The 24,432-nt window shown below is 39.9% G+C and overlaps 1 protein-coding gene across 5 annotated transcripts in view; it reads right to left on the bottom strand.

Moving 5' to 3' along the window:
- Nucleotides 1–16,119, bottom strand: part of Dip2b (disco interacting protein 2 homolog B) — a 239,212-nt gene extending 223,093 nt beyond the window's left edge. For all 5 annotated transcript variants that reach the window (XM_078014696.1, XM_021726156.3, XM_078014694.1 and 2 more), the window contains exon 1: nt 15,862–16,119. In XM_078014696.1, coding sequence (XP_077870822.1) covers nt 15,862–15,961 — 100 coding nt within the window. In that variant the 5' untranslated portion in view covers nt 15,962–16,119. The remainder of the gene's footprint in view (nt 1–15,861) is intronic.
- Between the last annotated feature and the right edge of the window lie 8,313 nt (nt 16,120–24,432).

A 24,432-nucleotide genomic window follows, 5' to 3' on the forward strand; every position in this document is an offset into this window, starting at 1 on the left:
GTCAATTAAGTGTTAAACTCTGAAGCTAAATACAATAGTCTAAAAATAGGAGAGATTAATAGGGACTAAAGTAGTCAGCTGGTTTCATGATGAAGTGGACATGAGGCAAGACTGGAAACACAGACAGATGTCCACAGGAGAAAAAGCAAATCTGACAAAGAAAATGCTTGTTGTAAAGATATAGAGATGGAAATGAACCTGCCAGAAGAATGAGAAAAACAGCTTGACTGTAACAGAAGAATCTGTCAGATACTATGAGGAAATAAGAATAGATAAGGAGGTTGATGAGAATCTACATTTGTTCACTAACTGAACTGAAAAGCATTTATGTTAAAGGACACCATGTGGGCTGAGGCTGTAGCTCAGGGGTAGAGTGCTTGCCTCACAGGTGAGGCCCTAGGTTCGATCCTTAGCACCAAATAAAAATAAATAAATAATGATTAATGACATTTAAAAAAAAAAAAAGGACATCATGTACTGTTCTCAGATAGCTTACTAAGGGGAGATGAGAATATTTATGCAAATGATATTTTTTTAAATATTTATTTTTAGTTGTAGTTGGACCACAATATCTTTATTTTATTTATTTTTATGTAGTGCTGAGGATCGAACCCAGGGCCTCACTTGTGCTAGGTGAGCACTCTACCGCTGAGCCACAATCCCAGCCCCTATGCAAATGATAATTTTATAACTTTAAGATAATTTGTAGCCAAGCGCAGTGGCACAGTCCAGCAATCCCAGTGACTCAGGAGGCTGAGGGCAAACAGATCACAAGTGCAAGGCTAGCCTCAGCAACTTATCGAGGCACTAAGCAATTTAGAATGAGTCTGTCTCAAAATAAAAAACAAAAAGGCCGGACGTGGGGAGCACACCTGTTATCCCAGCAGCTTGGGAGGCTGAAGCAAGATGATTTAGAGTTTAAAGTCAGCAATTTAGAGAGGTCCTAATTAACTCAGTGAGACCCTGTAACTAAATAAAATACAAAAAAAGGACTGGGGATGTGGCTCAGTGGTTAAGTACCCTTAGATTCAATCCCCAGTACCAAAAAAATAATAATAATAATTGGAAAAATAACCATATTACAGGAGTAAGATTAGAGATTCGAGGTCAGAAACCCAACAAATGGGGAAGTTTTTTGGTTTTAACAGGAAGTTCATTTTCTGGTACTTCCCTTGGTCTCCTTTAAGAATAACAACAAGCAAGAACAAACTATAGGAGAAAAACTCAAACCAATCTTTTTCTACGTGTTGCACTTAAAAATGAAAGTTTCTCTACAGTAGAGAGGAAAGCCAATAAAGTAAGAATGACAACTCTAAAATTTTAAGACAGTCCATTTGCCTTCATTACAGATTTATTGACAGAAAAACTGTCAGAAGCTTTTTCCAAACAATTCTTACCGCATTCATTTTTCTAAAAGGATATTGTATAACAAGACTGGTTAGCACCATAAACTTCATTAATACTTGACCTGAATTAAAACCCACAAGTTATAGTCTATGAATAACTTAAGACAATATGATCCAGGGTCCTCAAAAAAAAAAATGAAAAAACCCTTTAAATGCTTTAATGTATCCCTAAAAGCAATAATCCTCTGAAAATAAGTATTAGAACACTATTTCTTCACACACAAAGACTCCAAGAAAAGATAGTCACTTACAGAAAGTCATTTACATAAATGACTACATTTATTTCACTATTTAAATGAAGCATTACATTTTCATAGAAGAGGGTAGAGAGGCAGACAAAACTCTTTCTGGGGCTGGAGTTGTAGCTCAGTGGTAGAGCACTTCCTTAGCAGGTATGAGGCACTGGGTTCAATTCTCAGCACTGCATATAAATAAAACAAAAGGTCCACTGACAACTACAAAAAAAAAAAAAAATTTTTTTTTAAATAAACCTCTTTCTGCACCAGAATGTAAGAACAACTCCTCTGTATCAAGAAAGCCCTGGGCTGGGGATGTGGCTCAACTGGTAGCGCGCTCGCCTGGCATGCGTGCAACCCGGGTTCGATCCTCAGCACCACATACCAACAAAGATGTTGTGTCCGCCGAAAACTAAAAAATAAATATTAAAAAAATTCTCTCTCTCTCTCTCTCTCTCTCTCTCTCCCCCCCCTCCCCCTCTTTAAAAAAAAAAAAAGAAAGCCCAGAAGTTCATGTCCATTGCATACTAAAGACCTTTCAAAGACAGCCCACAGCTGGGTATAGTTTCATACACTCAGATCTTGGGAGGCTGAGGCAGGATGATCACTTAAGACCAAAAAAAGAAAAAAGAAAAGGGGGACAGTGGTGGGGGAAGTGCCACCAGACCTTCAGATTCTCATTTAGGGGTCTCCTATGTAAAATAAAAAATATTTTTGTCAATTCGAGGAAGAAAAATTAATTTCACATAAGATAAGAAAAAATGAAGTTATTATTCTCTTTATAAACAATCTTGCAGAATTTTATCCAATTCCTGTTGTTAAAAATCAAATCAGGGCTGGGGATGTGGCTCAGCGGTAGCGCGCTCGCCTGGCATGCGTGCGGCCCGGGTTCAATCCTCAGCACCACATACCAACAAAGATGTTGTGTCCGCCGAGAACTAAGAAGTAAAAATTAAAAATTCTCTTAAAAAAAAAAAAAAAAATCAAATCAAAGAGCCAGGCATGGTGGTGCACACTTGTAATCAAAGTGACTCAGGAGGTTGAGACAGGAGAATTGCCAAATTTGAGGCCAGCCTCAGCAACTTGGCAAGGCCCTAAGCAACTCAGTGAGACACTGTCTCAAAAAATAAAAAGGGCTGGGATGTGGCTCAGTGGTTAAGGACTCCTGGGTTCAATCCCCAGTACAAAAAAAGGAAGAAGTCAAAGACGGGATGGAGATGTAGATCAGAGGAACAATGTTTGCCTAGTACTGGGCATATCGCTCAGTGGTATAGTACTTGCTTAGTAAGAGCAAGTCCCTAGTTTCAAGCACCAGCACCAAGAATGGAAAAAAGAAATAAGTCAAATTTTGTCAGCAATTAGGCTGGTATGAAGGAAACCCTCTGATAATAATGCAGAGTGCCAACCACCCCTCTGTTCTGGCAAAGCAAAGTCAGAAATAACAAACTATACTCCTAGATCGCATCCATTTCTCTGAGGGCAGAACATTCCTGTGCTCTACTCCCAAAACTCCAAGAGTGAGGGTATATTCCAAGGAAAGCAGGGCCTACTAGCTAAGGCAGAAAAGAATTTTGCTAAAATTACTTGAAACATGATCCAGTGAAATGAAAATGGAATGATGACAATGTGGAATCACACAGGGGTTTGGAGCCAATCTTATTTAAATTCCAGTCCCAGGACCCTATACTTTCAGACTTCACATTCTTTAACAAGTCTCTACAAAATGGAAATTGCACACCTATCTTTAGGAGTTAAGATTAGAAGCACATTTCAAAAATCTGCCGAAAGTCATATAGTAACAGCAGAAACAGAACTTGAATCCAATCCTATATAACTCAAGTTCAGTGCTTTTCCCCAGTGCCAGACATCAAGAATGTTGCCCAGCTGGGCACAGTGGCACATGCCTGTAATGCCAGCAGATCAGGAGGCTGAGGCAGGAGGATCACAAGTTCAAAGCCAACCTCAGCAAAAGTGAGACACTAAGCAACTCAGTGAGACATAAAATACAAAATAGGGCTTGGGAAGTGGCTCAGTGGTTGAGTGTCCCCGAGTTCAATCCCCAGTACAAAAAAAAAAAAATGTTATCTAGTCCAGGTATGGTGGCACACACTGATAATCCTAGAGACTTGGTAGGCTAAGGCAGGATAATCTCAAATTCAAAGCCAGTCTCAGCAATTTAATGAGCCCCTAAGAACTTAAAGACCCTGTCTCAAAACATAAAAAGGGCTGGGGATGTGCTCAGAGGTTAAGTGCCCTGGGTTCAATCCCTAGTACAAAAAAAAAAAAAAAGTAAGTAAGTAAGTTACCTTTACTGCTAAAGAGGAAGCAAAAGATAGGTGATATGTGACAACAGGCAGGATGTGGCATACATCACATTTAAGTTAACTTTCAGGTGCTTCTTGGTAGCTCAATTCCCTATCATCATTATGATAACAGAAACTATATGTATTCAGCACCTACTTACTGGTCAAGCAGGGTATATAAAGTGCTAAGCACAGGGCCTGTTACATATTAAGCACTCAATAACTGATGACACACAGAGATCTAAACTTCTTAAGAAGGCTTCCGTAGAAAACTGAGGGGAAAAGAAGTTAACCAGGCAGAAAAAGGAGAAGAACATGCAAGAGTGGACATTTTAAAGAAAGCCAGCATACACAAAGGCATGGAAACAAAAAAAGCACAGTGCATGCAGGGAAGTGCAAGTCACCAGCATGGCTGGAGAGTAAAACAAAAACATAGAAGGAACAGGAAATTAAGTTAAAAAGGAAGCAGGTCTTCATAAAGAAGATACTTGAATTTGGATTTTCTTTTTCTTTTTTTAAACTGGGACTGAACTCAGGGGTACTTTTATCACTGAACCACATCACCATTCCTTTTTATTTTTTATTTTGAGACAAGGTCTCACTAAGTTGTTGAGACTTACCTTAACTTATGATACTCCTGCCTCAGCCTTCTGAGTTGCTGGATTACATACTTTATATACAACCAGAGATGTAAAATATGTGCTCTATGTGTGTGATAAGAATTGTAATGCATCTGCTATCATTTATTTTTTTAATTAATTTTTTATTTGTTTTAATTAGTTATACATGACAGTAGAATGCACTTATATACTTTGGTATATCATACATAGATGGTATATAATTTCTCATTTTTCTGAGTATACATATTGTAGAATCATATTGGTCTCACAGTCACATATATACATAAAGTAATAATGTCTGTTTCATTCTACTATCTTTCTTATTCCCACATCCACTGCCTTCCCCTCCTTTCACTTCCCTCTACCTAATCTAAGGTAATGCTATTCTCTTATTCTTTTTTCTTTTTTGCCTTCATATATGTACTTTGTTGGTTTGGGGTTTTTTTGCATTACAATTATTAATACATATAATATATACCACAATTTTTGTATTTCTGTTTGTATATACTTTATAAAATTTATAAAATTTTATAAAAATTTTTTGAAAATTTTAAAAACTACTTATACTATATTAAACAATTATATACAAAAAAAAAAAATCACGGTCTAGGGGCTGGAGTTGTAGCTCAGTGGAAGAGCGCTTGCCTGGAATGTGTGAGACACTGGGTTCAATTCACAGCACCACATATAAATAAATAAAATAAAGGTCCATCAACAACTAAAAAATAAAAATGAGATGATGGTCTAGCCAGGCGTAGTGGTACATCAGGCCTATAATCCCAGCTACTTGGGAAGTCAAAGCAGGAATATCACAAGTTTAAGGCCATCATGGGCAACTAAACTCTGTCTCAAAATAAAAATTTGGAAAAAAAAAAAAAAAGCCAGTGTTTTAGTCAGCTTTTTCACTGTTATGACGAAAGGACCCGACCAGCACAACTGTAGAGGAGAAAAGGTTTATTTAAGATCACACAGTCTCAGAAGAGTAGCAGAAGAGTGTGGTAGAGAAAAGCAGCTCATATGATCATCAGAAAGCAGAGAGAGACTCTACTAGCCAGATACAAACATATATCACCAAGCCATGCCTCCTCCAGCCACAACCTACCACTTCAGTTACCACTCAGTTAATCCCTATCAAGGGATTAATTCACTGATTGGGTTAAGTCTCTTACAACCCAATCATTTCTCCTCTGAACCTTCTTGCCTTGTCTTACACATGAGCTTTTGGGGGACACCACATCTAAACCATAACAGCTGGGGATGTAGCTCAGTGGTAGAGCAGCACTTGCCTAGCATACACAAGGCCCTGGATTCAATTCTCTGTCTGTCTGTCTGTCTGTCTGTCTCTCTCTCTCTCTCTCTCTCTCTCACACACACACACACAAAAAAAAAAAATCAAGAGGGCAAGCGTGCATAATGTTCCACAGTATCCAGTGGTACAGAGATAACTGTAAAAAAACATGCACACCACAAAGCATGTCCAGTGATACTTCATGGTATGAAACTAGAAATCATTGGTTGTGCCAGGCATGGTGGCACATGCCTAATAATCTCAGCTACTCAGGAGGTTAAGGCCAGAGGATTCCAAATTGGAGGCCAGCCTCAACAATTTAGCAAGATTGTATCTCAAAAAATGTAGGTTGTGGCTTGGTGGTACAGTGCCCCTGGATTCAATGGGGGGGGGGGGGAATGAAGGGAAGAGGGAAAGAAAGAAATCACTGGTGGCCATGGAGACAGCTGTCTCAGAAGTTTGATGGGGCAGAATCAATGACTGAAGAGTGGGCAAAGGTAAAAAGTAAGAAGGAAATGTAATCTACATATTCTAGGCTCTAGAGAGGAAGAGAATGCCAGCACATGGCAACAAGTAGATTCTCATGCAAGACTGCAAGATTGTAGAACGTTTTTTTCTTTTTCCAGATGGAAGAAACTGGAAGAAATTTAAAAGCTGAAGAGAAAGGGCTGAGAGCCAAGTGTTATGTGAGAAGCTAAAGATGAGAGACAAGGACGAAAAACTATGAATGAATAAATCAATCAATGAAGTCAGACACTAAGATCCCAGAAGAACAGGGTTGGTAGTGACAACAGTCAGAGGAGTACACCTTAGAATAGGAAGGGGATAGTTCTTTCTACAAAGACAGAAAGAGGATAAGGGTGGGAACTGATTATTAGATAATACTGTTAAGTACTGGGGAGGGAAGCTGAGGGAGTTTGGTTTTTCCTTACAAGCTAGTGAGAATGAAAGGAGTAACAAATAGACTCGGTTCTCAACTTTGCTTCACAGTTCTTTTTAAAAAACTGATGAAAGCTGTAGATCAGCTCTCGAAAGACATACGAATTACACTCAAAATTCTGCTTCAGAGAGTTCTGGGGTCCAATGAAGTCATCCCATATATCCAAAGACTGTCAACTGGGACACTGAGGAATTACAAAGAAGTGGTTTTTCAGAACTTATCACATTCGTGGAAAAACATGCATACCACAAAGCATCTTATTCACTATAAATATAATGTCATGACAATCTTCTATGATATAAACAAAAAAAAAAAATCCGATGTTAAAAATACAAGAGATTGGGCTGGGCTGGGGATGTGGCTCAAGCAATAGCGCGCTCGCCTGGCATATGTGCAGCCCAGGTTCGATCCTCAGCACCACATACAAACAAAGATGTTGTATCCGCCGATAACTAAAAAATAAATATTAAAAAAAATTCTCTCTCTCTTTTTAAAAAAAAAGAGATTGGGCTGGGGTTTCAACTCAGCAGTAGAATGCTCGCCAAGCACGTGCGAGACCCTGGGTTCAATCCTCAGCCCAACATAAAAATAAATAAAATGAAGGTGTTGTGTCCAACTACAACTAAAAAATAAATATTTGGGAAAAAAAATACAAGAGATCATCTCTACCCTTACGAAACTTAGAATTTAAAGACGATGAGTGAGCCAAGAGTGGAGGCAAATGCCTATAATCCCAGCAGCTCAGGAGGCTGGGGCAGGAGGATCAAGAGTTCAAAGCCAGCCTCAGAAATAGCAAAGTGCTAAGCAACTCAGTGAGACTCTTTCTCTAAATAAAATACAGCTGGATATGTGGCTCACTGCTTAAGTGCCCCTGAGTTCAATCCCCAATTCAAAAAATAAATAAATAAAGACAATGAGTGAAAGTCTTAGATTTAGCAATAATTTTAAATAAAAGTAATATCTAAAAAGGTGAAAGATCCAGAGCTACAAGGATACTACAATCAGACCAGTTAGGCCTGAAGATAAATAACTCAATAAGACTGGTGGCAAATCAAACCAAAGAAAAAGAGGATGCAAGAAAACATTTGGAGGAGGAACCAAAAGGATGTGTTCAATAAGCACAAACAGGGGACTAAGAGTCTAAAACTATTTGAAGTCTCTAAACATCTGCATGTGCCTTTTTTCCCCCTCAGCGCTGGGGATTGAACCCAGGTCCTAACACATGCTAAGCAAAGACTAAGCTACATTCCCAGCACATATTATTTTGAAACAAAGTCTAAGTTGCCCAGACTGGCCACAAACTTGTGATCCTCCTGCCTCAGCTTAAGTAGCTGGAATTACAGGTATGCACCACCACGACCAACTACATAAGGCTTTTCACAGCTTAGAGATACTTGTATCTCAGAAACCATGCTTGTAAAACTCAGAAATGTGCATATGTCAAATGTCATAGGAACCATATGTCATATGTCAAATGTCTATAGGAACCATTTGGTAGAGCGTGTGCCTCGCATGCACAAGGCCGTGAGTTCACTACAAACCAGCCACCCTTTTTTGCTCCAGTCAACTGCTTATAGTAACCCAACATGTGTTGCACTAAAGATGTAGGCTGCTGAGGCTGGGGATGTGGCTCAAGCGGAAGCGCGTCCGCCTGGCATGCGTGCGGCCCGGGTTCGATCCTCAGCACCACATACCAACAAAGATGTTGTGTCCACCAAGAACTAAAAAATAAATATTAAAAATTCTCTCTCTCTCTCTCCTCTCACTCTGTCTTTAAAAAAAAAAAATCTCTTAAAAAAAAAAAGATGTAGGCTGCTGAAAGGAACAACCAATGGTGAAATGAAGCCTTACTTTAAAAAAATATATTCACAAATTGATTGTATTCTCGCTTCACATAACTATATTCTACTAAGTAGCACAAGATATTAAAAACAGCCAAGTGACGGGGCATCCATTTATTATCAGGAGCAATAAAAATTAAAATGCTGATTGTTCCTTCCATGCCATACTATACTCAGCTTTCTTATCTCATGGTAAACTTCCTTACAACTCTAAAGAGGGTGTCAATCCTTTTGTAAGAATAGAAAAAGAAATTAAAACCAGGGAGGCCACAGAACTAATAAGTGGTACAGCCAGGAGGTGGACCAAGGCCCAAAAGATGCCAAAACATGTTTCTCAAATGATTATACGACCCCACCTTATGCCAAAATCATGTCTAAGACAGACAATTCATATCAAATTGAATTCAACTCATCAAAAACTTACTGCTCTCCTAACACAATATAAGAAAGACATAGTTGGAAGTTACTTAAAAAGTTTCACATAAATAACTTCTATAGGGGTACATATTAAGGTAAAATAATTAGAAAATATGTGTTTGACAACAAGACATAGACTGGAACTACTGTAAGGTTTGAGACAAGGGAGATGACAGTGGTCAGGGACTGGTTTATTTTATAAAGGTAATATGCTTAAACCAGGAGCAGTGGTGCACTCCTGTAATCCCAGCAGCTCAGGAAGCTGAGTCAGGTGGGTCACAAGTTCAAAGCCAGCCTCAGCAAAAGCAAGGTGCTAAGCAATGCAGTGAGACCCCTGTCTCTAAATAAAATACAAATTGGGTCTGGGGATGTGGCTCAGTGGTCAAGTGCCCCTGAGTTTAATTCCGGGTGCAAAAAAAAAAAAAGGTAATACTTAAGCTGAACTCCTATAGAATTGTGAGATATGCACAAAGAAGGAGGAGCATTTCAAAGAGTATTCCTGAATCAGTCACAAAAGTGATAAACAGAACTATAGGAATTATATGGGATAAAAAGCCTTTTAGTCAAACATCTGAACTTTCAACCCTGAAGTAGTAGGCCTTACTAGGGCCAGGAAAGAAAGTAGTAACCAAGTGCTGGGCAAAAAGTGATGGGTTAGTGTTTATTTAATTCAAAAATCCAGCTCAGTGCTATGGGGCTGTCAAACAACCAGATTAACTTCTCAAAATACAAACTAGAACTAAAATATCCAAACAAATGCCAACCTTTTCAATAAGGTGAACTGTTCTTCCATGAACCTATCACTTCTCTTCTGGAACTGCCATCAAAACCAGTTTATAATCATCCTAATTTTTTGACAGTAACAACTAAAACCAGTTTATAATGAAATTTTCAGTTGCAATTAGTTTGGGCTCCAAAAGAATATAACCCAACTTTTTTCTACTCGACTCCAAGTACCATGTAACATGAAATATTACCCTCAAAGAATTAAAATTTTCCATCATGAGGATTTTCAAAGGAATGTGGGATATAGCTCACATTATAAAGGGCTGGGGATATAGCTCAGGTGGTAGAGTGCATGCTTCACATGCACAAGGCCCTGAGTTCACTCCCCATCCCCGGCACCACAAAAAATAAAAGGAATGTGTCGTAGGCTCTCATAGTTCCCAAAGACACATTCCAACTTAAGAAGAATACAGCCCACCAAATTTTAGGAGGCAGATAACTTGGATAAATGCCCCTTTTTAGTTATTTTAAAATGTATGGGGGTGCTGGGGATGTGGCTCAAGCGGTAGCGTGCTCGCCTGGCATGCGTGCGGCCTGGGTTCGATCCTCAGCACCACATACAAACAAAGATGTTGTGTCCGCCGAAAACTAAAAAATAAATACTAAAATTCTCAAAAAAAAAAAAAAAAGTTTACTTGCTTTTTTTTTTTTGTACCAGAGATTGAACTGAGGGTTGCTTGACCATTTAACTGAGCCACATCCCCATCCCTTTTTATATTTTATTTTTAGAGACAGGGTCTCATTGAGTTGCTCAGGACCTAAGTTGCTGAGGCTGCCTCTGAAATCAAGATCCTCCTGTCTGAACCTCCTAAGCCACTAGGATTACAGGCATGTTCCACTGCACCCCACTACTTGCCCACTTCTTTTTTAAAATTCTTTAACATATATTTTTAGTTGTTGATGGACCTTTATTTTAGTCATTTATTTATATGTGATGCTGAAAATTGAACCCAATGCCTCAACATGCTAGGAAAGTGTTCTATCACTGAGCCACAACCCCAGCCCCTACTTACTCACTTCTAAGACTAAAATACAAACTATATTCAGCATCTTTTATATATTTTTTTCAGTTGTAAATGGACATAATACCTTTATTTTATTTTATTTATCTTTATGTGGTGCTAAGGATTGAACCCAGTGCCTCATAAGTGATAGGCAAGCACTCTACCACTAAGCTACAACCTCAGCCCTATCCAGCATCTTTTACTTTCTTCTTCGACTCTGCTAAAGTGATAGGCAAGCACTCTACCACTAAGCTACAACCCCAGCCCTATCCAGCATCTTTTACTTTCTTCTTCGACTCTGCTACCCATTCCTGAAAAGAATTCCCTGAAACTCCTAAGAAGCAGACTTCTCTTATGCAGTCTCTTCCATGCTTTAAGGAACACAGACCTATGTAATGAAAGAGGCAGAGAAAGGGAGGATGTGATACTGTTTGTTGTTTGTGTTCAGAGAAGTGTTCAAACAAGAAAAGGGCGTATCCCTTCCGGTAATGGCTATTTTTCTTAAATACCTTTCCAGTTGTCATCTTTGGACTGTTCTCAGATACTGAAAGACTTTAGCTCCTTCTGCCCTGCCACAAGTATGGCATTAACATCCTTCTTTCCTTTGCCCTTATGACTGAACTGCACAGACTAAAGCATATCCTTGTCTACTAACTATACAATTCAATCCTGTATTCTATGCTCTTTCTTCCTCACAATTACAGAGCAGAGAGTTTCCTCTTTTCTTAAAAGGCACCTTTTGTATATATCTCTATCAAAGTCTCATGCAGTTTTGTTGGTATTTTTAAGTGATTTCCCTACCAAAATCAGAGCTCCCTGAAAGCTGGCACAGTATCCTGCTCACCTCTGCAGCCCTTGCCCAGAGTAGGCACAAAATATATGTCAGCTGAACTGTATGCAGGCTTGTTGGATTTGAAAGAGATTTCAGAAATAGAATCAACAGGACTATTCGGAATTGTGGTATAAAACTGATAGTGTTGCCTTAGAGTAAAAAACAGTTAATAGCTTGTGCAATAACAGCACAGATATTTAAATCATTCAGATGACATAATATATGGCAGCCTGAGATAATGGCACTTATTAGATGTGCAACATTAGAAAAAAAACTTTTGGGCTGGGGATGTGGCTCAAGCGGTAGCGCGCTCGCCTGGCATGCGTGTGGCCCGGGTTCAATCCTCAGCACCATATACAAACAAAGATGTTGAGTCCGCCGAAAACTGAAAAATAAATAAATAAATATTTTTTAAAAAAGAAAAAAGAAAAAAAACTTTTGATTCCAGATTTTACCTTCTGTTAAACCAGAAAGTTTTCTCAAGCCTTTCTACCTAATCACTATTCTAACACCTATTTATTCTAATCACAAAATTTAATGAAGCTCAAATGAAAATGCATACAAAACTCATTCTATTTAAACAATGCATATGTATAGAGACGTTATGAATAAAGTTCAGATAACAGAGCTTATTATCAAACAATATATGTAGATCATGAAAATTTTCAGTCATAGGAATACGTGTAAAAGCCTACTATTTATTCAACTCATCCATCAAAAAATTTGTGATTATGTATAAATTTAATTACTAAATGATTCTCCAGTTTCAAGCTGTTCTTTTTAATGCAAAAGCAGGGTTTTTGTTTTGTTTTAATATTTATTTTTTAGTTATAGTTGGACACAATATCTTTATTTCACTTATTTACTTTTTTGTGGTGCTGAGGATTGAACCCAGGGTCCAGTACTTGCGAGGCGAGTGTTCTAGGCTCTACCGCTGAGCCACAACACCCCTCCACCTCATCTCCCCCCCCAGCAGGTTTTAACCACAAATTCCATGCTGATCTCCCTGAAGCACAGATATCACAAGGTTCTGCAACACGCTCTGCAGCAAAAAGCCCAAAAGAGGCACCAACCTGCTTTTTAAGACAGAGTTGGCTGATCTATGACCAAAGCTGCAGTTGAAAGCACAGGTAAGCACAAAGAAAATTCTTTAACTGTATATGGCTCAGACTATCCCTATGATTAAGACCAACTCTAGTCTTTCAAACCTAAAAAAAAAAAAAAAGGATAAAATACAGAAATGAATGTACCAATGCCACAAACACAGTTACAATCATCTTTTTTTTTAGTTTTTGGCAAACACAACATCTTTATTTGTATGTGGTGCTGAGGATCAAATGCGGGCCACACGCACGTCAGGTGACGCCACCACCTGAGCCACATCCCCAGCCCGAGTTACAATAATCTTTAAAAAAAAAAAAAATAAGTACTTTCATCAAACCAGTAATTATGGAGAAAATGTAAACAAAGGTTAGTTCAAAATATGCTATAGATGTCACAAATAACATCACAGATGTGGGGGTGGGTTTTTTGTTTTGTTTTGTTTAACTTCACTTGAATTCCTAACGTCTACCTACCTACAAGTAAACCGTCTTGAAGCAAGAAAGGCAAACAGATAACCAATATGCTGACACTGCAAGACCAAGGTTTTTCAAATGTAATTTATCCAGTTTAAAAAAAAATACAGGATAATACAATATAAATCCATAAAAAACAAATACAGGGCTGGGGTTGTGGCTCAGTGATAAGAGCACTTGACTAGCATGTGTGAGGCACTGGGTTCACTTCTCAGTACCGCATATAAATAAATGGATAAACTAAAGTTCCATCAATAACTAAAAATAAAATTTAAAAAAAATACAAGCTAAGTCATGTGCCAACCAAAATAATACTACATAGGAAAACAAACCACGCACTTGTCCTCAAAAATGTTTAAGCCTTGGCTCTCACAGTTTGTAAGAGTTTCACATCTTTCTGAAGGAGAGAAAGGTGAGCTAATCAGCTGTGGGTCCTAGAAATAGTTCCTCAGAATACTTCTAGAGATGTCTAGAAATACCCAGAGATGTAAACAATAATCAGCTGGAAGCAGATACGCATCAAGAATAAGGAACTCCCAGGATTTCCCTTTCCATGTGAAAGCAATCAACTCCTATTTTTAATCTCCCTCTGATGCAAATATCTAGTGAAATCTCTCTCTTTCTACCTCATCAAAGCAAGCTGACTTACTACTATGAAGTAACTATTTTAAAAGATTTGAATGGGATGGCACTATGGTGCAGGCTTGTAATCCCAGCAGTTCCAGAGGCTGAGGCAGGAGAATTGCAAGTTCAAAGCCAGCCTCAGCAATTAAACACTAATCAATTTAGTAAGACCCTGTCTCTAAATAATATAAAAAAGGGTTGGGGATATGACTCAGTGATTAAGTGTCCCTGGGTTCAATCCCCAGTTCCAACAAAAATAAAAGTATCTTAAAACGAAGAATTGATGATATTGCAAAAGCCCCTCAATTTCAGAGAAAAAAAAACTTAGAAAAATTTACATTTTCACAAATTAAAGCTAAGTCATTCAAATCTATCACAACTGGTCCACCTGATGAATATTTCTTTTTTTTTTAGAGAATTTTTTAATATTTATTTTTTTATTTTTCGGTGGACACTACATCTTTATGTTGGAAGCCAAGCATAGTGGTGCACAGCTGTAATCTCAGCAACTGAAGGCTAAAACAGGAGGATCTAAGTTCAAAGCCAGCCTCAGCAACTTAGAAAGGCCCTAGGTAATTTAGGAGACCCTGTTTCAAAAATAAAAATAAAAAGGGCTGGGGATGTGGCTCCAAGCACTCCAGAATTAAATTCTCACTACACTACCTCTCCCCAAAGAAAGTTGGTAATCATATGTAGTTGGTAATTAAGTGTAGAAAACCACATCTCCCTCCCTATACACTGGAAAAGCCTAGAAAGATTATTAAAAATAATTAACTCAATGTCTGCACAGATTTATAACACTCAAATCTACTTCTGTTTTTTCATTCTAAAGGATTCTGAAAGGGGGAGGGGGTTTATGCCTTGATAAATGTATGAAAAGTCACAACTCTCCTGGGAATCTGTCCTGTTCTTCTTTTCCAATCAACAGTTTTTAATTCACTTGAAAAATGCTAGTGAAGAGGGCCTTTGGCAAGGAACTCAAGAATTTGCAACTCTGGAGACACCACCAAAGTACTGATACCAAGCTTGGAGAAAATGCTGCTTTTGTCTGAGAGGCGGCCTGTGATAAAAACAGGAACTTTACAGAGAACTGATCACAACTGCACATAAGCCTGATCACATGCCCACAACAGAGCACTGTTTCTCTTATTGTTTTCAAGGGACTTTTCTAGTAACAGTGGCTTGATTTATCCCATTTCTTTAAATTTTCAAAATAAATCCAACCCTCCTTGTACCAATCCATTGTCAAAAGAAAGAGGTCGCGAGCCAGGATTTCCATTTAATCAGTAGCCACCTCTTTCTCCCTCTTCGAAGATTCTAAAAGGTAATCAAATGCGGAAAATTCAGCCCAAAGATAGCCACCAGGAAAAAGCCCTGATGACAAAGGTGTCTAAAGGCAGCACTGTGGGTCCCTCTGGGTTAGTACCACTGCTTCCAACCTCCCTAGGACCTTCAATGTCTCCCTCGCTCCTATCTCACTTGGGTCACTGGGGAGGCACCTCTCACTTTTTGAGAAAGAAGAAATGCTGCTGCGGCTTTCCCACGTCTCTGTTTGTCTGTCTGTCTCTTTCTCTCTGGGGAAGGAGGAATGGATCAAGGCGTGGGGCCCTCCAGGAAGAAGGCAGAAAGGAGAAAGGTGTCAGCCACCCTCCTCGCAACCACCCGTTCCCCCACACACACACCAGCCCAGAAACCCGGGCACAGACTGGAGCTTTGTGTAGGGTTGAGGGGGCAGGGAACGCAGAAACGGCACCGGTCCAGGCGGAACCTCTCCCCCAAGCCCCGCTTGGCCCCCTCCAAGGGAAAACAATGAAAGCCACGGAAAACACTTCGCAGTGCAGAAAGGAAGGAGTACGGTATGGAGCTTGGCCAGATTCCCCGCGCCCTCGCCCCTCGCCACGCCGCTGCCAGGGCGCGCGATGGTGACCTGCCTCCGGACGCCCACCGAACCCGCAGGCCCGGCGCCCACTCCTCTCCAGGATCCTACCCTCTGAGAGCTCCAGCTCCAGTTCCGCCAGCTGCGCTCGCACTTCAGGAGGCAGCGCAGCCACTGCCGCCGGCGAGGGCTCCAGGCCTCGCTCCGCCATCCCGGCTCCGCCAACCACACTCCGGAAGACGAGAGAGGGGGCCGAAGAAGGGACGGACTGACGCGGGCCCACACCCGGGTTACAGAATCCGGCTCCGGCCGCTGAGAGCCACCAGCACCGCCACCGCCGCCGCCGCCATGAGCGAGGGTCACGTGAGCGCGCAGCCCCGCCCCCGGGCTGAAGGACGTACTGCCTCCGAGGTGCTGTGAAGTCCAAGACGCGTAGGCTTACGGCGCCCTCTACAGGGAGTTGCTGGAGCGGTCTCCCAGGTCCCCCTCCGGAATTCTACGCGAAAAGGGCTCACGTTCCGGATGTCGGCTTTACGGCCGCGTAGAATCTCCGCATTTATCTTTTATGAATTCGAGAGCAAGCTTTCTGGAGTCCGGACGTTACTTTCTGCAGTCCTCCTCACTTTAAGTACGCCTTTGTCCTTTCCTGTCCTTCATTTCCTCTAGTGAACACCTATCCATTTATAAAGACCTGCTCCACATCCTTCACTGTAACTTCCCTGATTCTGCTAGGAGTGCTTTTGTCTCTGTACGGATTTGGGCTTTTAAAACACTAGAGAGGGAAACCCGCTTCCTCTGGCCTAGATTTCTAACGATTTACAAGAAACTTTAGCCTTTTCTTCACCATTTTATCCCCTTCAGTACATGACCTAGTAGGTGTTCCAAAAATATTAACGTAAGGCGGGCGGTTTGGCTCACGCCTGTAATCCAAGCGGCTCCGGAGGCTGAGATAGGAGGATCGCAAATTCAAGACCAGCCTCAGCAACTTAGCAAGACCCTAAGCAACTCAGCGAAACCCTATCTTTAAATAAAATATTTAAAAGGACTGGAGATGTGACTCAGTGGTTAAAAGCCTAAGTTCAATCACAGTTCAAAAAATAATAATAATTTGGGCTGGGGATGTGGCTCAAGCTGTAGCGCGCTCACCTGGCATGCGTGCGGCCCGGGTTCGAACCTCAGCACCACATACAAAACAAAAATGTTGTGTCTGACGATAACTAAAAAATAAATGTTAAAACTCTCTCTCTCTCCCTCTCTCACTCTCTCTTTAAAAAAAAAATAATAATAATAATTTAATGGAAGAGTATTAACATTGGTGCATTTTTACCCGGAACCACTGGGACAGGTGCTTTTTTTAAAATTGATTTTATTTTTTAAATACATGACTGGAATGCATTACAATTCTTATTACACATATAGAGCACAATTTTTCATATACCTGTTTGTATATAAAGTATGTTCACACCAATTAACATGACTTCATACATGTACTTTGGGTAATGTCCATCACATTCCACCATCATTGCTAACCTCCTTCCCCCTCCCTTCCCATACCACCCATCTGTCTCTCTACCCTACTATGGGTCAGTCACCTTATATCAGAGAAACAGTTCAGCATTTGTTTTTTGGGGATTGGCTAACTTCACTTAACATTATTTTCTCTAGCGCCATCCATTCACCTGCAAAGGGACAGATGCTTTAATTGCCATTTATAGTATTTTGTTTATAATATTGAAAAATTTGTCATGGAGATGATTGTTTTATTGACCTATTTTTTTCTCCCACAATTTGAGGGAATTTGTGTTTCCACTTCCTTTTCTTGTTGATTCAGAATTGGTCCTCTCAGAGACCAGGCCCCAACATGTATTCACTAGAAGTTCTAGATGGTATTTATATTATTTATGGGCTGGAACAAAAACTAAAAGGAAAAAAAAAAACTCAAGGATTTCTGCTTGAAAGAAGGGGAATATGACATCATGGCTGATTGAAGGGTGGACCTTGAAGGGGGTTGAACCTAGCAGGGGCTTAACCACTGACCCACATCCCCAAGCCGTGTGTGTGTGTGTGTGTGTGTGTGTGTGTGTGTGTGTGTGTGTGTGTGTGTCACTGAGTTACTTAGGGCCTCTCTAAATTGCTGAGGCTGGCTTTGAACTCTTGAGCCTCCTTCCTTCCTCAGCCTCCCACACTGCTGGGATTACAGGCCTGAGCCACCACATGAAGTCTTTTAACTTAAAACAATGTAAGTAGAATCTGTGGGGCAATGTGTATATGTCCTGTGATTTACATTAGAACTGTTGAGTGTTTTTTTTTTTTTTTTTTTTTTTTTTAAATATTTATTTATTTATTTATTTTAGTTCTCGGCAGACACAACATCTTTGTTGGTATGTGGTGCTGAGGATCGAACCCGGGTCGCACGCATGCCAGGCGAGCGTGCTACCGCTTGAGCCACATCCCTAGCCCATGTTGAGTGTTTTTTAAAAAGCAATTAACCCATTGACATTCCTTCCTTGAAAGAATGAAGTCCATGTCTTTTCCCCTGAATCTGGATAATCACATGAAGATTTGACCAATAGAATATGGTAGAAATGATACTCTGTGACTTACAAGATTAAGTCCTAGAAGACTGTGCAGCTTCCACTGGTTCTCTGGAAATGCTCACTCTTCAAGAAACCTCTCCCAGATTGATCTTCCCCACCCCAACCCCCACCTCTTTCTCTTTCTTTCCCTCTTCCCATCCCATCCCAACAACTTTGCTGGGAGAAGCCTAAGCCATATGGAATACCATGTGAGGTGCTCTGCCCAACAGCCCCAGCTAAGCCCAGATTTCTAGTTCATCCTATCCCAGGGTGAAGAAGCTTCCAGGTGGTTCCAGGTCTGGACATTTGTCTTCCCGGTTGAGTCTAGACTATGTGGAACAGACACAGACCATCCTTGTTGTGCCTTGTCCAAATTCTTGTGAACATAATAAAATGGTCTTCCTTTTATACCACTAAGCTTGGAGTGGTTTGATACACAACAATAGATTACCAGCAGGGCTCAGCAGATATTCTTGTTTTCCATCCCATCAGCCCTGCTCTCCCCTTTTTCCTTGTCAGAAAACCATACCAACCCCTACTGAGGCTAAACATAACAAAATACTCACTTTCCCACCCTCCTTGGCAGGTATGAGAGAACTACAAATGGGAGCATTTGGGGAGAATTTTCTTCTGGTGGGAAATGCACAGGAAAAACTTCCTTTCCCTTCCCTTCTGCTTTGGATATTGTTCAGTTAAGTGTACCAGTAATAAGGGGGAAACCAAACCACAGAGACATCACGAAGAACTTCACAGAATTGGTCTGCCAAAATAATGAATCCTAAAACCACCTACATTGGACTTCTTGTTATATAAGAAAACAAGTTTAAACCTTTTTTATTTGAACAGTCTCCTGCTTACTGACTAAAACCTCCCATCTGATACTGAATTTGTTACCAAAAATGGAATATCACAAGTGAACAAAAAGTTGCAAGGTGTCTTATAAATTGTTAGCATGCAGGTCACGTGTAGACTGAAAATTCAGGATTTGGAGTCTGAATTGACTAGTTAATGAGGTTTTCATTAAATTCATACAAAAAGTAAACAGTCTGGAGATGTCCCAACTGATGACAAGGGGAAAGCTTTTCAGGCTAAAACCTAGGTTGACAGATGTAGCTTTGTTGGTCTGGGGAAGTCCTCTTCCAGAAGTACTTGGATCATGCTCCTTTTTTAACTTTTTTTTTTTTTTTTTTTTTTAGTTGTAAATGGACTTAGTACCTTTCTATTTTAATTATTTATTTGTTTTAATGCGGTGCTGAAGATTGAACCCAATGTCTCACACCTGCCAGGCAAGTACCCTTACTACTGAGCCACAATGCCAGCCCTGGATCATACTCTTCTATAGGTTCCAGTCCATCCTAAGAGAATTCACCTTTGCCTTGGAATTCCAGCCAGAGCACAAAAGTTAGTGCTTACTGGCTCAGATTGGAGGAAGTCAAGTTCTTCTACTTCCAAGGTCAAGTTAGGATAAACAAAAGCAAGAATATGAGAGATTTAACAGCTGATAAAATTGAAAAGATTGGGGCTTCAAATCTCTGAAGAACCTCAGGACCTCTTATTAAACATTCTTTGTTAGGTGAAGAGGGTGAACTTAGTAATGAAGGGAAACCTGACAGGAAAGATTAGAGTAAGGGTGAAATTCTCTCCCTGATGTTATTAACTCGAATTGTCTCAAGGAACAGACCTGTAAATGGAAGAAGGATGATTCACTGAGGACCACAGCTATGAGGCACAAATTCTTCTGCTCATCCAATAGAAAAACAAGGTGTATCAGATAGATAACATTAAATTTTCCCACTAGTTACATGCTGTATAAAAAGACAGCATATTTCAATTTCTAATAGCCACATTTCAAGTGTTCCAATAATTTCATGAGGTTAGTGGCTAGAGTGATTGCCTGGCATGAATAAGGCCCTGAGTTCAATCTCCAGCACCAAAAGGAAAAAAAAAAAAAACTGGGTATGATGGCGCACTTCTGTAATCTTTTGTAATCTCAACAGCTCAGGAGGTTGAGGCAGGAGGATCCCAAGTTCGAGGCCATCATGTGCAATTTAGAGAAAAATAAAAACTAAAAGGCCTAGGGATGTAACTTAGTGGTAAAGTACCCCTGGAATCAATCCCCAGTACGGGGAGGGGGGGGGGAGATTGAGATCTTTATCTACTTTATTTGTACAAAGGATTGACTGGATTAGATAGTCCAAATTCCCACTGAAGATTTTGCAGCCCCAAATACTTCATACCTAGCTTTAACTGACTGTAATCTAAAGCAACCCCTAAACTTCAAACTCTCACCAAAAGGAAGACAGATGCCAAAGCTTTCCAGTCCCCAAGAAGGACATATACCTAAAACATATAAGGTATGTTCATGAAGGATACTAAGACATTATAATTAAGACATTCCCAGAAGTCAGAACCAGAGGTTGCCCAACTAAACTAACACATTTACTCCATTTGTCAGGGTATGGTATCCTAACTAGTACTGTCAGGCACAGTCATAGCTTGTTTTTACTTCCTTGAGTATATCCCCCTAGATATATTTTTGATTTGATCATGTAGCTTGCTTTGACAGATGAGATAAAAGCAAACATAACACAGAGACTTGGAAAGTGCTTGGGTATTGAATCTTGCTTCCTCTCTACTTGTGGAAACTCTCAGACCATTATCAAGGTTATCATGTAAATGAATGTAAGCTAGCCTACTAGATGAGAACAGATATGTTCAGTTATTCTAATTATCCTAAGCAACAACCAGTCACTGCCAAGCATTTGAGGCCATAGACGACTGCTTGTTGATCACAAATCCATGAACAAGCCCTGCTGAATTCAGCCCAAATGCCCATCCCACAGTTGTGAGCAAGAAAACGGTTGCTATTTTAAGTTATTAAATTTTGTCAGCTTATTACACAGTAAAAGTTGATTTAAAAAGATAGTATACCAGGCACAGCGGCAAATGCCTATAATTCCATCTTCTCGAGAGATTGAAGCAGGAAGATTGAAAGTTCAAAGCTGACCTAGAGAATTTAGTGAAACCCTATCTTGAAATAAAATAAGAAGGTTTGGGGATGTAGCTCAGAGGTAGATGGCTTCTGTATTAGATACCCAGTTTCACAAAAGCATAAAGAAAAATCTTTTACCATATGGACTATCGGGAACATATACTATCCAAATTATAACACTGGTTATATACAAAACCTCCTAGGGAACATAACAGATAAAAATCTATGCCTGTACTTTTAAAAAGTCCAACTTAAATAGTTGGGAGTAAGACATAGGTATTTTTTTAAAAGTTCTTCACGAAAATCTAATGTATAGCTAGATTTGAGATCCAATCCAATTCATAAGATAATTGAAACCCAAAGAAAAGAAATGTAATGTGATAATGGTGATGCAGGGCAGGGGGCATGAGAGGAATGGAGAAATTTTAGATAGGGCAAAGGGGAGGGGAGGGAAAGGAGGGGGCAAGGGGTATGAATGATGGTGGAATGAGTTAAACATCATCACCCTTAGTACATGTATGAAGACACCAATGGTGTGAAAATAATTTTTTTTTAAAGAGAGAATTCTTTTAATATTTATTTTTTGGCGGACACAACATCTTTGTTTGTGTGTGGTGCAAGGATCGAACCTGGGCCGCACGCACGCTAGGCGAGCACGCTACTTCTTGAACCACATCCCCAGCCCCCAATGTGAAAATAATTTGTGTACAATCAGTGACTTGAAAAATTGTGCTCTTGGGGCTGGAGTAGTGGCTCAGTGGTAGAGTGCTCACCTAGCATGCATGAGGCACTGGGTTGGATCCTCAGCACCACATACAAAGCCGAGAACTAAGGAAAAATAAATAAATATTAAAATTCTCTCTCTCTCTGTCCCCCCCTCTCTCTCACTCTCTCTTAAAAAAAAATAATGTGTCCACCTAAAACTCAAAAAATATACATAAATGAATAAATATTTTTTAAAAAAGAAAAATTGTGCTCTATATGTGTAATATGAAATGAATCGCATTATGCCATCATGTATAACAAATTAGAATAAATTTTTAAAAGAAAGAAAGAAGTGTAATGTGAAGAGCACACATCTGGATTATGACAAGTCAGTCCTGTATACTTCCTTTGCTTACTGGGAACCTTATTGCACTTACACCTTCTTGTCTAGCACTGTCTTCTGCAGCAAATTTCTAACTTTAACAAGCAGCAGAATCATGGGAAAGACATTAAAATACAAATTGCTGGGTCCAAACTAGAGTTTCTCATTTGTAGCTTTGGGGTGTGACCCAATATGGTATGCTGCTGGTGTAAGCCCTGCACTCAAGAACCATTGGTCTGGAGCTAGGCACAGCAGCATGTAATCCCAGAGATTTAGGAGATTGAGACAGAATAATCACAAATTCGAGGCCAACCTCAACAATTTAGAGGCACTCTGTCTCAAAATAAAAAATAAAAAAGACTGTGGATGTAGCTCAGTGATAAAGCATCCCTGGGTTCAATCCCCAGTACAAAGAAGAAAAGGACGAGAAAGAAGAATTGGCGACAATTAGCTGTTAGCTTGTGAGTTGTAGACCCAGTACACATTTTCCCATGTTTCTATTTTGTCTAGTGAGCTCACTTACCAACATAGAAGCTGGAAGTGTCAGATATCCCACCTCCTTTGCAACTAGGGCAATGGCATATAACCCAGTCCTAACAAAGCCATCTGAAGGGAAGTTGGCTGTAAGGGTGGAGGGCAATCTTCTAGGAAAGGTATTCCTCCCTGACAAGAGACATATGTAGAGAGTCCTGAGAACTCAGCTAGGTTATTAGGTAATTCTGCTTTCAAAAGAGAATGGCAGGGCTGGGGTTGTAGCTCAGTAGTAGAGTACTTGCGCATGTGTGAGATACCGGGTTTGATTCTAAGAACCACATTAAAAAATAAATAAAGATTAAAAAGAGAATGGCAGGGTCTGGAGTTGTGGCTCAGTGGTAGAGCACTTGCCTAGCATGTGTGAGGCACTGGGTTCAATTCTCAGCACCACATATAAATAAATAAAATTTATTACCAACATAGAAGCTAGAAATGTCAGATATCCCACCTCCTTTGCAACTAGGGCAAAGGTAAAGGTCAACTGACAACTAAAAAATAAAAAAAAAAAAAAAAAAAAAAACCCTTGGGCTGGGGCTCAAGCGGTAGCGCGCTCGCCTGGCATGCGAGCGGCCCGGGTTCGATCCTCAGCACCACATACCAACAAAGATGTTGTGTCCGCCGAGAACTAAAAAATAAATATTAAAAAATTCTCCCTCTCTGTTAAAAAAAAAAAAAAACCCTTCCTACAATTGAAACTATATACAAAATCTTTGTGTAAAACTGAAAGCCATTTCACAAAACAAAGGTTTTTGTGAACCAACACAAAAATTGTGTTGTGATGATGAACGAACATCTCATGACTAATGGGAAGATTTTTGTTTTTAAGTCTATCTGAAACCACAGGGTTTCAGAGTACAGGACAATAGGCTCTCTACAATTTAGGAAGCTTTGGGAAATTATTAGGAAGACAGTTTTCCCAATAAATTTGTTGTACTTTCCCAGGCCTCAGGAAGCTGAGGCAGGAGGATCGTGAGTTCAAAGCCACACTTAGCAGCTCAGCAAGGCCCTAAGATCAGGAAGCCTCTGTCTCTAAATAAAATACAAAAAAGGACTGGGGATGTGGCATAGTGGTTAAGTGCCGCTAGGTTCAATCCCAGGTGCAAAAAAAAGGAGTTGTGGTGTTACTGTGGGTGCTGAGTCGTGTCACTGGGTCCAATCCTCAGCACCACATAAAAAATAAATAAAGATATTTTGACCATCTACAACTGAAAATTTTTAAAAATTAAAAAAAAAAAGAAAGGCAGACTGGCAGGCAGTGTAGTTCAGTGGTAGAATATGCTTCATATTCCTGCTGGGTTCAATCTTCAGCATCAAAACAAACAAATCTTTTTTTCATTGTGATATTAAGTGAAATGCTGGCAGACAGTAGAAAATAGAATGAAATAGATAGTTAGATAAGCTATTTAAATTCTAACATTCAGTTAAGTTGTAAGACCCAATCTCTATTATGACTTTAACTGGATATGCTGAAAAAGGGACTACAATTAGGTCAC

The sequence above is a fragment of the Ictidomys tridecemlineatus genome, chromosome 6, assembly GCF_052094955.1.
Source record: "Ictidomys tridecemlineatus isolate mIctTri1 chromosome 6, mIctTri1.hap1, whole genome shotgun sequence".
Taxonomy (NCBI): domain Eukaryota; kingdom Metazoa; phylum Chordata; class Mammalia; order Rodentia; family Sciuridae; genus Ictidomys; species Ictidomys tridecemlineatus.